A 12,631-nucleotide genomic window follows, 5' to 3' on the forward strand; every position below is an offset into this window, starting at 1 on the left:
GTGTGCAATCGCAGCTGTCTGGGGAAAAGGAAGGGAGCGTGTGCAATTGCAGCTGTCTGTGGAAAAGCAAGGGAGCGTGTGCAATCGCAGCTGTCTGTGGAAAAGCAAGGGAGCGTGTGCAATCGCAGCTGTCTGTGTGGGGAAAAGCAAGGGAGCGTGTGCAATCGCAGCTGTCCGTGTGGGGAAAAGGAAGGGAGCGTGTGCAATCGCAGCTCTCTGGGGAAAAGGAAGGCAGTGGTTCTGCCACTCACTTCCTGAGCTAACCTTTATGCTACAAAATAACAATTGATGAATCTAGATCATGCATTCTCAAGGGGGGATGTCGTCATAGCCAAGGGGACAACAATGGCTTCCTGGGGGTGAAGATGTCTCGGAGGCGGCGGTGGTCTGGGGTCCGTCAGGCTCCATGCAGCAGCCAACATGAGCAGGTGCAAGGTGGCACCAAACCTCCCCGGAGGTATCGGCATGGAGGCCCGAAGCGTTCATGGCCCTGATCTTTCAGCTGTCCTGTAGGTTCCAACGTTCAAAACAAAACAGACCTTGGAAGCCTTAGTCACAAATTAAAGTGTAGGGAGTCCCAGCCGCACACACCGCAGGTCCCCAGCCACAGTGCGGTCTCAGAGGCGCCGACGTGCTCGGGATGTTCTCAGTCCACACCGACACATGGTGAAATGGCAGGAATATGCCGAGGCTGCTACTTAGAAATCTCTTTCCTCCCCTTCTCCCTTCATTTATTTATTTATTGTTAGGAGCTCTAATAGTTAATCCTAGTGAATTGTGGTATGCTTATTCATGGTACTTATAATTTGATAAGTATGTCAGATTTAGATAGGAGACCTTAGCCTTCAGAGACTGTTTGGGGAAGTTGGGGCAGAGAACTGGAGCCTCTGACAGGAGGCCTCGGCCAGGGCCCCTGCCCCGTGGCTGGGTGTGTCCTGAATGTTGTCTTCTCCCTCTGCTGTCTCTGCCCCAGGGTGAGCCCTGGAGAGCCGCTCTGCGCCTCAGCTTTCCAGCATGGGTGGTTGTAGCGTCACATGCATTATCGGGGCCTCAGTTTCCCCACTTGGTCGGGTTATCATGGGGTCATGGGTATGAAGGAGAAGCTCTGAGATGATGGCCCTGGTCCGTGCTGGGGGTGGTGGCCCTTCCTGAAGGTCTGGGGCTCCGGAGGCTGGCTTTGCTCCGTGTTCTCTGGCTGGGGAGCACTGGGTGTGGTGGGGACAGCAGGTGACTCTCATGGCGCAGGCCTGCCTATGAGGCTGAGGGCTGGCGTCAAAAACATGTGCAAGAAAAGTGATGTTATGTAAAAATCATAGGTAAATAATGCTTTGGTCCTGAAATCCCAGAATTATATTGGGAGGGAATAAGTGCATTCTGAAGTCATCAAACATGGAGCTGGGGTGTGACGAGACATCACTGCTCCAGCCCGATTCCGACATCCTAAAGGCCTTCCCTTGGGGCGGCTCCCCCACACTCCTCAGGACCCTGAGACCATGAGGGGAAACCTGGTGTTCCAGAGAGCCTGGGCCACCTGCCCTTCCAAAAGCAGTAGGGGAAAGACCAGTGCCCAGCACACACCCCAGGTGACCACTGTCTCAGAGCACAGGCCATGCCTGCCCTTTCTGCTCTGCTGGGAAGTCCCTGCTGTTCCAGTGCAGACAGGGAAGATGAGGGTGGGGGCGTTGTGCAGTGTGTGGGGCGGGCCAGCCTCCTGGGAGGCCGTACAGTCGGGGGTTGGGGGGCCAGCCTCCTGGGAGGCCGTGCAGTCGGGGGGCGGGGAGGGGTTGTGGGCCAGCTTTCTGGGATGCGGCCACCAGGCATGATGCTTGCTTGTGACCTCCCAAGATGTGCTGCTGGTGTGAGGCTTTGTGCCAGGGCAGCTATGAAATGGGATGGGCCTTTCTCCTCTGGGCGGGGTGTTAGGTTTCAGAGGCAAGACCAGGCAGAGCTTCTAGTTGTCTTTCCTAAGCTGTTTTAGTGCAAGGCTCATGGTGAGGAGGTGTCATGTTCTAGACCCTGGCTGGCCTTCGGCCCTGGGTTCAGAGCCTCTATCTCTGGCTTGATTTTCCCCAGCTGTTTTCACTGGGAGGAAACACCAGGGCACACCTGTCAGCCCCCTCTCATGGGCAGGGAGAGGACATCACCAGCACCGTGCGACCCCATGCACCTGGCTGTCCCCTCTGCTGTCCTGTGAGCTTCCCTCAAGGGGGACACATTATCTGACCCTGCCTGAATGTGTGTATGGAGGTCAGGCGCTTTCTGATGGCCTTGCCTGCCCCGCCCCCACTCCCATATCACCCAGAAATGGGATTCTGACCTGCAGCACCACCCCGTGCACCTGAACTCCAGGCATGTCGCATCGTCCAGCCATGCAAGCTGCTGGCCGGGCCCCTGCTGCTTCTGCGGGCGTCTCCACCCAGGTCAGATCAGGGTGCAGCACTGGTCTCCAGCAGGTCGGTTGCAGGAGCAAAGGCCGAGCGTCCTTCGCATTTCACAAGCTGATTGTAAAGAGTCCTGGGAAGGCAGCTGGCCGGCAGCGGGCGCGTGGGGACGGGGTCCTGCTGCCATCCGCACACCTGCATAACATGTCCTGAAATCAGCAGTGGAGACTCTGGGCTCTGTGGGCGACTGCAGCTTCTAGTCGTGATCACCGTCCTGATGAGCGATGACCCGCAGGCCCTCCTTTTCCATCTCGCGTGTTGTATGAGTTACTGTCACAGGGTTTTGTTAAGTATTAGCTAAAAACACTGTAATTTCAGAAGGAAGACGGTCTCCTCCAGGAACATCTTACCCGACCTCTCGTCACCATACCAAACGGCGATCCGAGCACAAAGACTGGAAGAGAGCCGAGCGGCCGCACTCCTAGAGCTCCGGGAGAAGCAGGCTCTGATGGAGCAGCAGAGACGGTGAGTCCCTGCAGGACGGGGGTCCGCACAGCCGGCCCAGTGACCTGGAGCCGCAAGTCTTTAGTTAGTTCTCCCCTTACCAGTGCTGATCCAGAATCCAGCTCTTTCTCACCTGGAAGCCCGGCTGCCCTCGTGGTCGGTGGTGCCACACGTGGCTCGCTGGTTGGCAGCCCTGAGGCCCACGTGTGGGCCGGCGCAGGTGCAGGGCTTGCCGTCCCGTGTCGGTTGTGGCCCTGGCTACCTCACAGCACCCACCATCTTTCTCGTCCTGTTCTTTAGTGTCCTGTTCTTCCTCAGTCCTTTCCTCCCCACTTTCCCTGCAGCGTCCCAGGCCCTGATGTGGTCATCAGGGAGGCTCATTCTTGTGTTGCCGTGACCGCCACCAGCGCCGCCACCTTGTGAGGCGTGTGGACGCCGTGCTGGCTGTCCTAGTGTCTTCTCTGTCCTCTAGCTCCACTAACCACCTGGCTCCACCCCTCTCTGGGCCCCAGGAGGCCGGCCGCCATGGACTGCAGCCACAGCACCCCTGTGCCCCACGCTTGGTGGTTGGCCTTGGCCAGTGGGGGCCCCCAGCAGGAAGTCAAGGAGGAGAGGGAGCTCGAGGGCCTCGTTCTTACTCACCCAGCCCCTCTGTGAGCTGCCTGGAGCTGGCTGAGTCCAGCGTCTCCCTCCTTCTGGGTTCTGGCTGTCTCTCCTTCCCTGGGCTGGTCTGTGGGCCTGTGGGCGGCTGCAGCCCAGCCCTGACTGGCACAGAGCTCCCGCACCACCCCTGTGGCTCCCCGCTCCCTCCCGTCAGGAATAAACCCTCCTGAAGCCACCCCATCATGTGTGTGCTGTTTTCTCTCGGGCCCATGTGACAGGGACTGTGTTCAACACACAGATTCTGTGACCATCCATGGCTGTCACCCGACGTCCAGGCAGACGCTGTAGTTGTCTTTTTCTTCAGTAAAAGGATGCATGAGGTGAAGCCATCAGAGCTGGTCCCCTGCTGCAGGCTGCCATGTTGACGGGCAGGGATGAGGCCACTGAGCTCTCAGGCTGTCCTAGGACATGGGCTGCGACAGGAAGCCCAGCACTGTGGGACCCGGTCTTGCCGGCCACTGGCCACAGCTGCTGGGGCCCAGGGAGCACTGGCAAGACTTTCATGGGTACCCATCAGCCCTCCCACACTGTCCCTCAGGGTGGCTCTGCAGAGCTGGGCGGGTCAGTCTCTGGGAGGTAAGCCCTTCAAGAGCAGCCCCGCCAGCTGCCCTCCCCTCACTGCGTGCCCCGGCAGACCCCTCCTCTCACTGCAGATCCCCCCAGCAGACGCCTCCCCTCACTGCGCCCCTCCCCACCCAGACACCTCCCCTCACTGTGCGTCCCCCCAGACACCTCCCCTCACTGCATGTCCCCCCAGACACCTCCCCTCACTGTGTGTTCCCCCCAGACACCTCCCCTCACTGTGCATCCACCCCAGACACCTCCCCTCACTGCGTGTCCCCCCAGACATCTCCCCTCACTGTGCATCCACCCCAGACACCTCCCCTCACTGTGTGTTCCCCCCAGACACCTCCCCTCACTGTGCATCCACCCCAGACACCTCCCCTCACTGTGTGCCCAGGCAGCCCCTTCCTTTTTTTTTTTTTTTTGAGACGGAGTTTCACTCATGTTACCCAGGCTGGAGTGCAATGGCGCGATCTCGGCTCACCGCAACCTCCGCCTCCTGGGTTCAGGCAATTCTCCTGCCTCAGCCTCCTGAGTAGCTGGGATTACAGGCACGCACCACCATGCCCAGCTGATTTTTTGTATTTTTAGTAGAGACGGGGTTTCACCATGTTGACCAGGATGGTCTCGATCTCTTGACCTCGTGATCCACCCGCCTCGACCTCCCAAAGTGCTGGGATTACAGGCTTGAGCCACCGCGCCCGGCTGGCAGCCCCTTCCTATCACTGTGCGCCCAGCAGATGCCTCCCCTCATTGTGCACCCTGCCCCCCCGACACCTCCCCTCACTGTGTGTCCCCCCAGCAGACGCCTCCCCTCACTGCCCCCCTCCGCCCGCAGACGCCCCCCTTCCCTGCTGCAGGTGGGTCCCACTCCTGCCTTGGCTCTGCCAATTTCAGGGTACGGTTTTCTGAAGTGGGCGATCCAGACACCTGCTCCCATTGACTCTTCCGGTATCACCTGCCCCGCCCGGAGTCTCCCTGTGTGAGTTCCGCTCACCCGCACTCTTGGCCACGGCTGTGATGGAGGGGATGTGTGGTGAGACCTTCCGCAGACACAGCCCCTGCCCCAGGCTCTCGGCCCTAGCAGCTTCAGTGAGCAGAAAGGGCACTCTTAACCCCCGAACACCAGGCTGGGGCCCCAGGCATCGTCCCACACCTTCGTGGAGGAGCAGTTCTTGGATACAAAGAGTGAGCGAACCCTCTCTTTATCTTCCCGCCCGGAGCCCGGAGCCGTGTCCTGTGGCCTCCCAATGAGCAACGTGGCAGGCCTGTCCTGAGGGCCCAGACCCAGCACAGCGGCCCCCTTCCCATCACCCTGTGAACAGTGTCACCCCTTTGCTTCCCAAGGCGTGACGAGGAGATGGTGACACCAAGCGGAGGACCCGGCCAGGAGTGTGCAACAGGGCCAGCGCACACACAGTGCCGAGGGTGCTGAGGGGGCACGGGGAGCACCAGCTGGCTGCGGCTGGAGCCTGGGACCCACCCAGGCAGGGCAGCACACAGCCTCCCCCGAGGCGGCTGCTGAGACCACCTGTGTCCTGAGGTGGCACTGGAGGGAGGACTGGGCCAAGCTCTGATCCCAGGCAGCACTGACTAGGGATGGAGCCCTCAGCAGGAAGGTGGTCAGAGGTGGGCTGTGGGCCGGGTGGAGCCCAGGAGAGCTGAGCTGCTGCGACCGCAAGGAAGGAGAGCGGAGCCGGGCGCAGGCGTCCAGGATGATGATGGGAGAGACGAGAGGAGGCCAGATCTGGGGAGAGAATGGTGAGGGGTACCAGCCGCAGGAGTCCGTGGACGACTGCGGGGTTGGCTCAGGAGGCAGGTGGCTGCATGCTAGAGATGTAGCCTCCCGGGGTGGAGCCTGGGCCTGAGCAAGGGCTCTTGGGGACCTCATCCCGCCTCAGCCACACACGAGGAGCCCAGCCTGGCACCGGTTTGGGCGTCACTCGGGATGCTCACAGCCCTTGGGACGGGCTGTGAGGAGGGAACATGTGACTGGCTCGGGACTAGGGAGCCCGAAGATGCCGTTGTTCAAAGTGAAATTCAAGTATCTGAAGGAAGGGACTTAGGAACAGGCATTCAGATCTTCCGCGGACAGACCCACAGCCAGGCAGCCCCGCCCTTCGTGCAGCACCTGCAATGGCAGCCCCCGCCAGCGCCCTTCCCTGGAAGGGGTCCTGATGCCTTTTCCTGGGTCACGGGGTGGGGCTGGGCCTCAGTGTCAGACACTGCCTGCAGCACCAACACACGGAGCCTCGGGATGGAAGCCAGCTTTCCTGGCTCTGCCCAGACGTGTGGAGAGGAAGAGGCTGTGGTTCGGACTCCCACCCAGAGGGCGTGCCCACCCCCAACCTGTCCTCCGGGAGACAGGTGCACCACACGCTGTAAAGTGACAGAAATCACATAGCCTTGGTTTGACGCTGCTTGTAACTTACGGCATTAACTTCCCTTTCTCCAGAGAGAGAAGGGCACTGCAGGAGTGGAGAGAGCAAGCCCAGAGGACGAGGAGGAGAAAGGAGGAGCTCAGCAGACCCCTGCCTCCGCGGAGGAGCACGGTACGCGCACGCCGGTGCGGTGAGGCCCTCGTCCGGTCCTGGGGCGGGTGGTGCTCCCATGCATCCCTGTCCACCGCGGATGAGCCGACACCTGTTCCAGGCTGCTGGCTGGTGGGGCTGGGTTGGAGTGTGGCATCCAGAACTGTTGCCCACCGTCCAGCCGGAGGGCACAGCTTCCTGCCCCAGCCTTGAGGGCTCGCCTCTGGGCCCTACAGAGGTCTTTCTGGGTTCCTCACCCTTGGTCTGTGGACCTCAGGGCAGGCCGTTCCCCTGGAAGCCGAGACTGCCAGCTCTCTTAAGCCATGGGGCACAAGATGCCCTGAGTGCAGTCCCCTCTTCCTATTTTCCCCAGACTATGTGAGAGTCTTAGTCCACCCGGGAACAGGGCAGCGGGCACAGGGCGGCGGGCACAGGGTGGCGGGCACAGGGCGGTGGGCACAGGGTGGCGGCACAGGGCGATGGACACAGGATGGTGGGCACAGGGCAATGGGCACAGGGCGGTGGGCACGGCGGCGGGCACAGGGTGGTCACAGGGTGGCGGGCACAGGGTGATGGGCACAGGGCGGCGGGCACAGGGTGGTGGGAGCTGGCAGCTCCTCCCTCCAGAATGCGCCTGGCTGGCTTTTCTGTCCTGTGAGCAGTCAGGCAAATGTGCCTTTGAATTTGGTCACACGTGTTTCTTCAGTTCTTTAAGAAATGCTTCCTGTGTGTTACTCTGAAAAGCCAGGGCTTGCGTCTGCAGCCCCCTTCGCTGGGGTAGGGACCCTGAGGGCTTCATCGCACAGCAGAGAGTGGCCACGCTGGCCTGCAGGCGTGGACTGCTTGGACAGTTCTGGAGTGTGTGCTTCCTTTTTTTAACTTTGTATTGAACTAGTTTTAGATTTACAGGAAAGTTGCAAAAATAGTGGTTCCCTCTACCCCCTCCCCAGCTTCTGTGATGTTGACGTCTTAGGTTACCTCAGAACAAGGCTCAGAGTTAGGGATTCATGGTGTCCAGTACGTGGATGAAACCGACTCCACGTCTCACGCTTTTCAGTTCCTGGCCCTGCAGGGCACTCAGCCTTCATTTCTGCTGTCACCTGTTCCCTAATTTTCCCAGTATGTGTAAAAATTTAAAAATACATATTTTGCCACTTCCAGGAATAAAAATGCTTGCACAATTAGACGTTACTAAGAATGCATTCAGAGCTGAATTATAGCAAAAATGTGGGAAACTTAAGTGTCACCAGATGGCTAAATCGCCACACCCAGACCACGGCCTATCTCTGTGGCTGACCAAAAGGATGAGTCAGTGGTCATATCCACTGGCTGAAGATGTCTCGAAGAAAATCATTGCAAGTTAAAACAATGTAAGTTGTAGGACAGTGTGCAAAAACTCATATGGTCTGGAAGAATGTACACGGAACCAAGGACTTTGCCGGGAGGGCTGTGGCTCCAGGGGGCGGGGCAGAGGAGAGGTCGCTGTTGCCACCCTGTGCGCCTCTGCGTCCTGTGAGGCCGTCAGTTTTCTAGAAACTCGTCCATCCTGATAGACCAGTTCAGTCAGCGAGTACTGATGGCCTGCTCCAAGCAGGGAGGGGCCGGGCCGAGGCCCTGCCCACGGGGCCGTGTGCGGGGCAGACCCTCGGCAATGCAGCGGGCTGCTGTTCTGTGCACCTACAGTCCCTGGGGTAAGGCAGCTAAACGCACGGGGAGCACTAGTGAGATATTTCGTATGGCCCGGAGTGCTGTAGTCAGAGTCCAAGGGAAAATCTTTGTGCCAAATGTTGATATCTAATATATAAAGAATGGCGACGAATTGATTTTAAAAATCTGAGAATCCAGTAGAAGAAATGGGCAAAGAGTGTGCAGGTAGTCCACAGAAGAGGAAACCCAAGCGGCCGTAAATACACAAATAGATGCTCAGCCTGCTGGGAAGATGTGGGGTGGACATGATGTGCAGGCGCCTGTGCCATCGGTGGGAAGGAGTCGCGGGGCGTGGGAGGGAGTCTGAGGCTGTGAGGCATGGGAGGGGTTCTGAGGCGGTGAGGCGTGGGAGGGAGTCCGAGGCCACGAGGCGTGGGAAGGGGTCCGAGGCCACGGGGCGTGGGAGGGAGTCTGAGGCTGCGAGGCGTGGGAGGGGGTCTGAGGTTGTGGGAGGGTCATGGAAGGGGGGCCTAGGCCTCGAGGCGTGGGAGGGGTTCTGAGGCGGTGGGGTGTGGGAAAGGGCATGGGGGCTCCTTGCACCTGCTACTTGCAAGGCGTCCTTCCAAGTTAAGAATGTGTCCTTCTTTGAACATGTTGAGGAGTCTGTTTTATAGAAATAAAAGCAGTCAGATCGTAAGCATTTATGTACACAGATGTGTACATGTGTATTTCAGTACTGTTGGAGAGACAACTCAGATTTGCATGTCCATAGCAGCGAAGTGGTTCCAAGCATCACATCGGCCAGGCTCCCTGCAGCTGGGCAGGTGGATAGGAGAGGGTGCCACGCCCCCGGTGGCCCCTGCTGGGTGGATCCCATTGGCCTGTGGTGCCCGTGGGCTGGGCAGCACTGGGGAATCATGGCCGCTGGCTTTGCAGCCTGGCCCCAGGGTGGGCCCGCCTGTCCTACATGTGCTCTTGCTGATCTGTCACTGTGAGGTCACACCCTGAGTACATTTGATGGGGTAGGAGCCTTGAGCTCCAGCTAAGGGGCTGCAGAGCTGAAGCCTGCAGCTGGGTAAAACCTGGGTGTGTCACCCGCTTTCTGAAGAGCACTGCGCTTCTCTTCATGTCGCTCTAAAACCAGCCATGACTTGAGCCCATGTTTTGGGCTTCAGATTGATTGTACGTTTGACACTCCACATATAAACCCTGGCGCAAAGCCCCATTCCACACCACTAAAGCGGCACCCTGTCATAGACTTCCATTGTGTTTCATGTTTGTATTGGGTCCTTTGCTTGCTTGCTGGAGAACTGGATGTTTGGAAAAGCCTTCTCTGTATTTTAGAGTGGTAGTAAAATGTGGATGGGTGGGCTTCTTTCCAAATATATGCTTTTAATATCTTTACAAATAAAATTAAATGTCTGATTTAAAAAGAAAATAAAAACCTCCTGGATTTAGGATTGATTTATTTTTGAGATAGGCTGGAGTGCAGTGGCACAGTCTGGGGTCACCGCAGGCGGGCTGGAGCGCAGTGGCACGGTCTCGGCTCACCGCAGGCGGGCTGGAGCGCAGTGGCACGGTCTCGGCTCACTGCAAGTTCTGCCTCCTGGGTTGGAGCAATTCTCCTGCCTTAGCCTCCTTAGTAGCCAGGACTACAGGCATACGCCACCATACCTGGCTGTTTTTGTGTTTTTAGTAGAGATGAGGTTTTGCCATCTCGGACAGGCTGGTTTTGAACTCCTGACCTCAAGCAATCCACCCACCTTGACCTTCCAAAGTGCCGAGATTACAGGTGTGAGCTGCTGAACCCAGCCGGGATTTAGCATTTTTCTTTTGTTTCTGTTGGAAGAATCTTTGGGAGAATTCTCATCACCTGAAAGTATCCCCACTCTCAGACAGTCAGCCACGAGTTTCCTCTGCTGTGTCTGCCGCCTGTGCCTGGCTCTGTAGTGGGGTGGGAGAGACGGGAAACAGCCGATGGGTGGTCCCCCGTCCTCCCGGCCTCCCGTCTTTCCACCCCTCTGCTTGCTAAACAGTTTCTAAGTGTCAGGCATGTGCTAGGGTTAAACTAATGGCCAGACAGACGAGGGCCTAGCCCTAGAAATTCATGTAGAGGAGAGAATGTCGGGCAGAACAGTTCCAGACGTTATCTAGGTAAATGCTAAACCGATCCTACCAGTCTCCATGCTGCAAGAGCCCCCGGTTAGTTCATTCCCCATCCCCTTTGCCAGGGTGACCTCCTACCTGTTTTTATTACCCTTTGGTTTCTGCCAGTCCCGGGGAACACACACACACATGCACACGGCACACTGCAGTCACTCACACACTGCAGACTGGGCCCAAAGCTCCCTGAGGTCTGGAGGGGGTCAGTGTGGCTCTCAGATGTGTCCACTGGACGCAGCAGTAAGCAGCATTGGTCCCGCCATCCTGGGGGTACTGACCTCCTCCTGCCTCGGCTGCACAGCACCAAGTGGTGTGTCGGTCCCCCCAAGTCTCCCAGGCTCTGGCACTGAAGCTGCAGAAACAGATCTGGGGCCCCCGTGGAGAGGTGCCATCTAAAGATGCCTACAGGAAGCCAGCTACTGCGGCAACCCTGGCATGGGGGCATAAGGGCATGCAGGGCAGCCTTCCGAGCCCCCCCAGGGTCCCCTCACTCTGCATCTTTCCCTCCCACCCCAGCCTGGGCTGTCAGGGAGGCCTCAGAAAATGTCAAACAGAGATCGCAGCGGGGAGAAAGAGCTAGTCAAGACCTGGGGGCATGACCGTGTTGCATGGAAACCCGGGGCATGACCACATTGCGTGGACACCTGGGGCGTGACCGTGTTGCATGGACACCCAGGGCATGACCACGTTGTGTGGAGACCTGGGGGGATGACCACATTGTGCATATATCTGGGGGGATGACCGCGTTGCGTGGACACCCGGGGCATGACCGTTTTGCGTAGACACCTGGGGCTTGACCGCATTGCATGGACACCTGGGGCATGACTGCATTGCCTGGACACCTGCGGGATGACCGTGTTGTGCAGAGACCATCTACCCGGGGCAGCCTCGGACCCACCTCTTCATGGACGAGGAGCGAGCCTAACACACCTGGCAGGTGAGCCGCGTGGGAAAACAGCCTCTACTGGGATTGCTGAAATCATCTCCTTGCATTTTCCTAGGTAGCATCAAAGATTCCCTTTGCCGCAGATCTGATAGACAATGGGAAAACACCACTGAATCCACCCAGAAAAATGAAATCATGCAAAGAGAAATCATCACAAGCAATTACAGAAATGAGGTTGGTAACTGGGACTGGGACTCTCCTTCCAGGGCTTAGCCAGCTGCCCATAGGTGGGTGCTGATGTTTCCTCTCGAGGGGGCACTGGGCAGCCCTGAACCTCCAGGCTGTATGGGCACCAGGGATGCCAGGCAAGCCTGGAAGACGGGATCCCTTGCCCACAGGCAACTGCCTCTTCCAGCCATGGCTCCTGTAGGTCAGCAGGATGCAAAGTGCTGCCGAGCCCTCTGTGGTGGGTGCCGCTGTGGGTGCTGATGGGAGACAGATCTGAGATCTGCCCGCCCCGCCCCGCCCTGACCCACCCTCCCCTCCCCTACCCCACCCTCCCCGCCCCGCCCTACCCGCCACCCCACCACGCTCTGCTCCGCCCTACCCACCCCACCCCGCCCCCACCACTTGCCTCCCCAGGTCTTCTCATGCAGAGTTCTGATCCCACTCCTTCCCAACCCGGCTTCCTTAGACCTGACCCTCAGGGCCACTCAGCCCTTCCCTTCATGGGATATTGGGTGAGGTGGTGAGGCATTGAACCAGGTGAAGGGGACCAGGCAAGATAGCAGCCATGGGGTGGAGGAAACAGCAGAGCTGAGAAGTTGTGTTAGAAAGCACTTGAGACATTTTGATTTTGAGTCTCTGGCCAGGTGGCGGCCAGGCCGCTTGGCAGGTTGTCCCGGGAGAGGAAGGCAGCTGTGGGCCCATCCAGCATCGTTGGCGGTCCGTGTAGGGGCCAGGAGATCAGGAGAGCAGGGAGGGATATTCAGGAAGCCTGGTGCTAACCTGGGACAGCATGAGGGGAAGAGGTGTGCCCTGGGGACCAGGGAATAGGGGTGGATGGAGCAAATGGGGCTGAGGAGCACTGGGTGGACCCGTGAGTGCACAGGGCAGGGCACTCTCCTTCTTGCATGGTGGACAGAGCAGAGTCAGGGTGCAAGGACAGAAGCTGGATGCTGGTCCCTGGGTGGGCCTTGAGGGTTAGGGGAGGGGCTTGGCTGGGAGGGTGACAGCAGCTGCTCAGGGCTCCCAGGGGCTCACCCCCTCACCTCACAGCTGCTCAGGGGTCC

The 12,631-nt window shown here is 58.7% G+C and overlaps 1 protein-coding gene across 2 annotated transcripts in view; it reads left to right on the forward strand.

The window, feature by feature from the left end:
• The window catches only part of LRRC27 (leucine rich repeat containing 27), a 39,469-nt gene that overhangs the window by 24,961 nt on the left and 1,877 nt on the right, over positions 1–12,631 (forward strand). The window contains exons 7-9 of one of the 2 annotated variants that reach the window (XM_032282048.1): positions 2,760–2,906; positions 6,568–6,664; positions 11,455–11,573. In XM_032282048.1, the coding sequence (XP_032137939.1) occupies positions 2,760–2,906; positions 6,568–6,664; positions 11,455–11,573 (363 nt within the window). Of the gene's footprint in view, positions 1–2,759; positions 2,907–3,357; positions 3,725–6,567; positions 6,665–11,454; positions 11,574–12,631 lie in introns of those variants that run through there. The other variant, XM_032282047.1, reaches the window with a different exon arrangement.

Source organism: Sapajus apella, unplaced genomic scaffold, assembly GCF_009761245.1.
Source record: "Sapajus apella isolate SASKATOON/1434 unplaced genomic scaffold, GSC_monkey_1.0 scaffold13, whole genome shotgun sequence".
Taxonomy (NCBI): domain Eukaryota; kingdom Metazoa; phylum Chordata; class Mammalia; order Primates; family Cebidae; genus Sapajus; species Sapajus apella.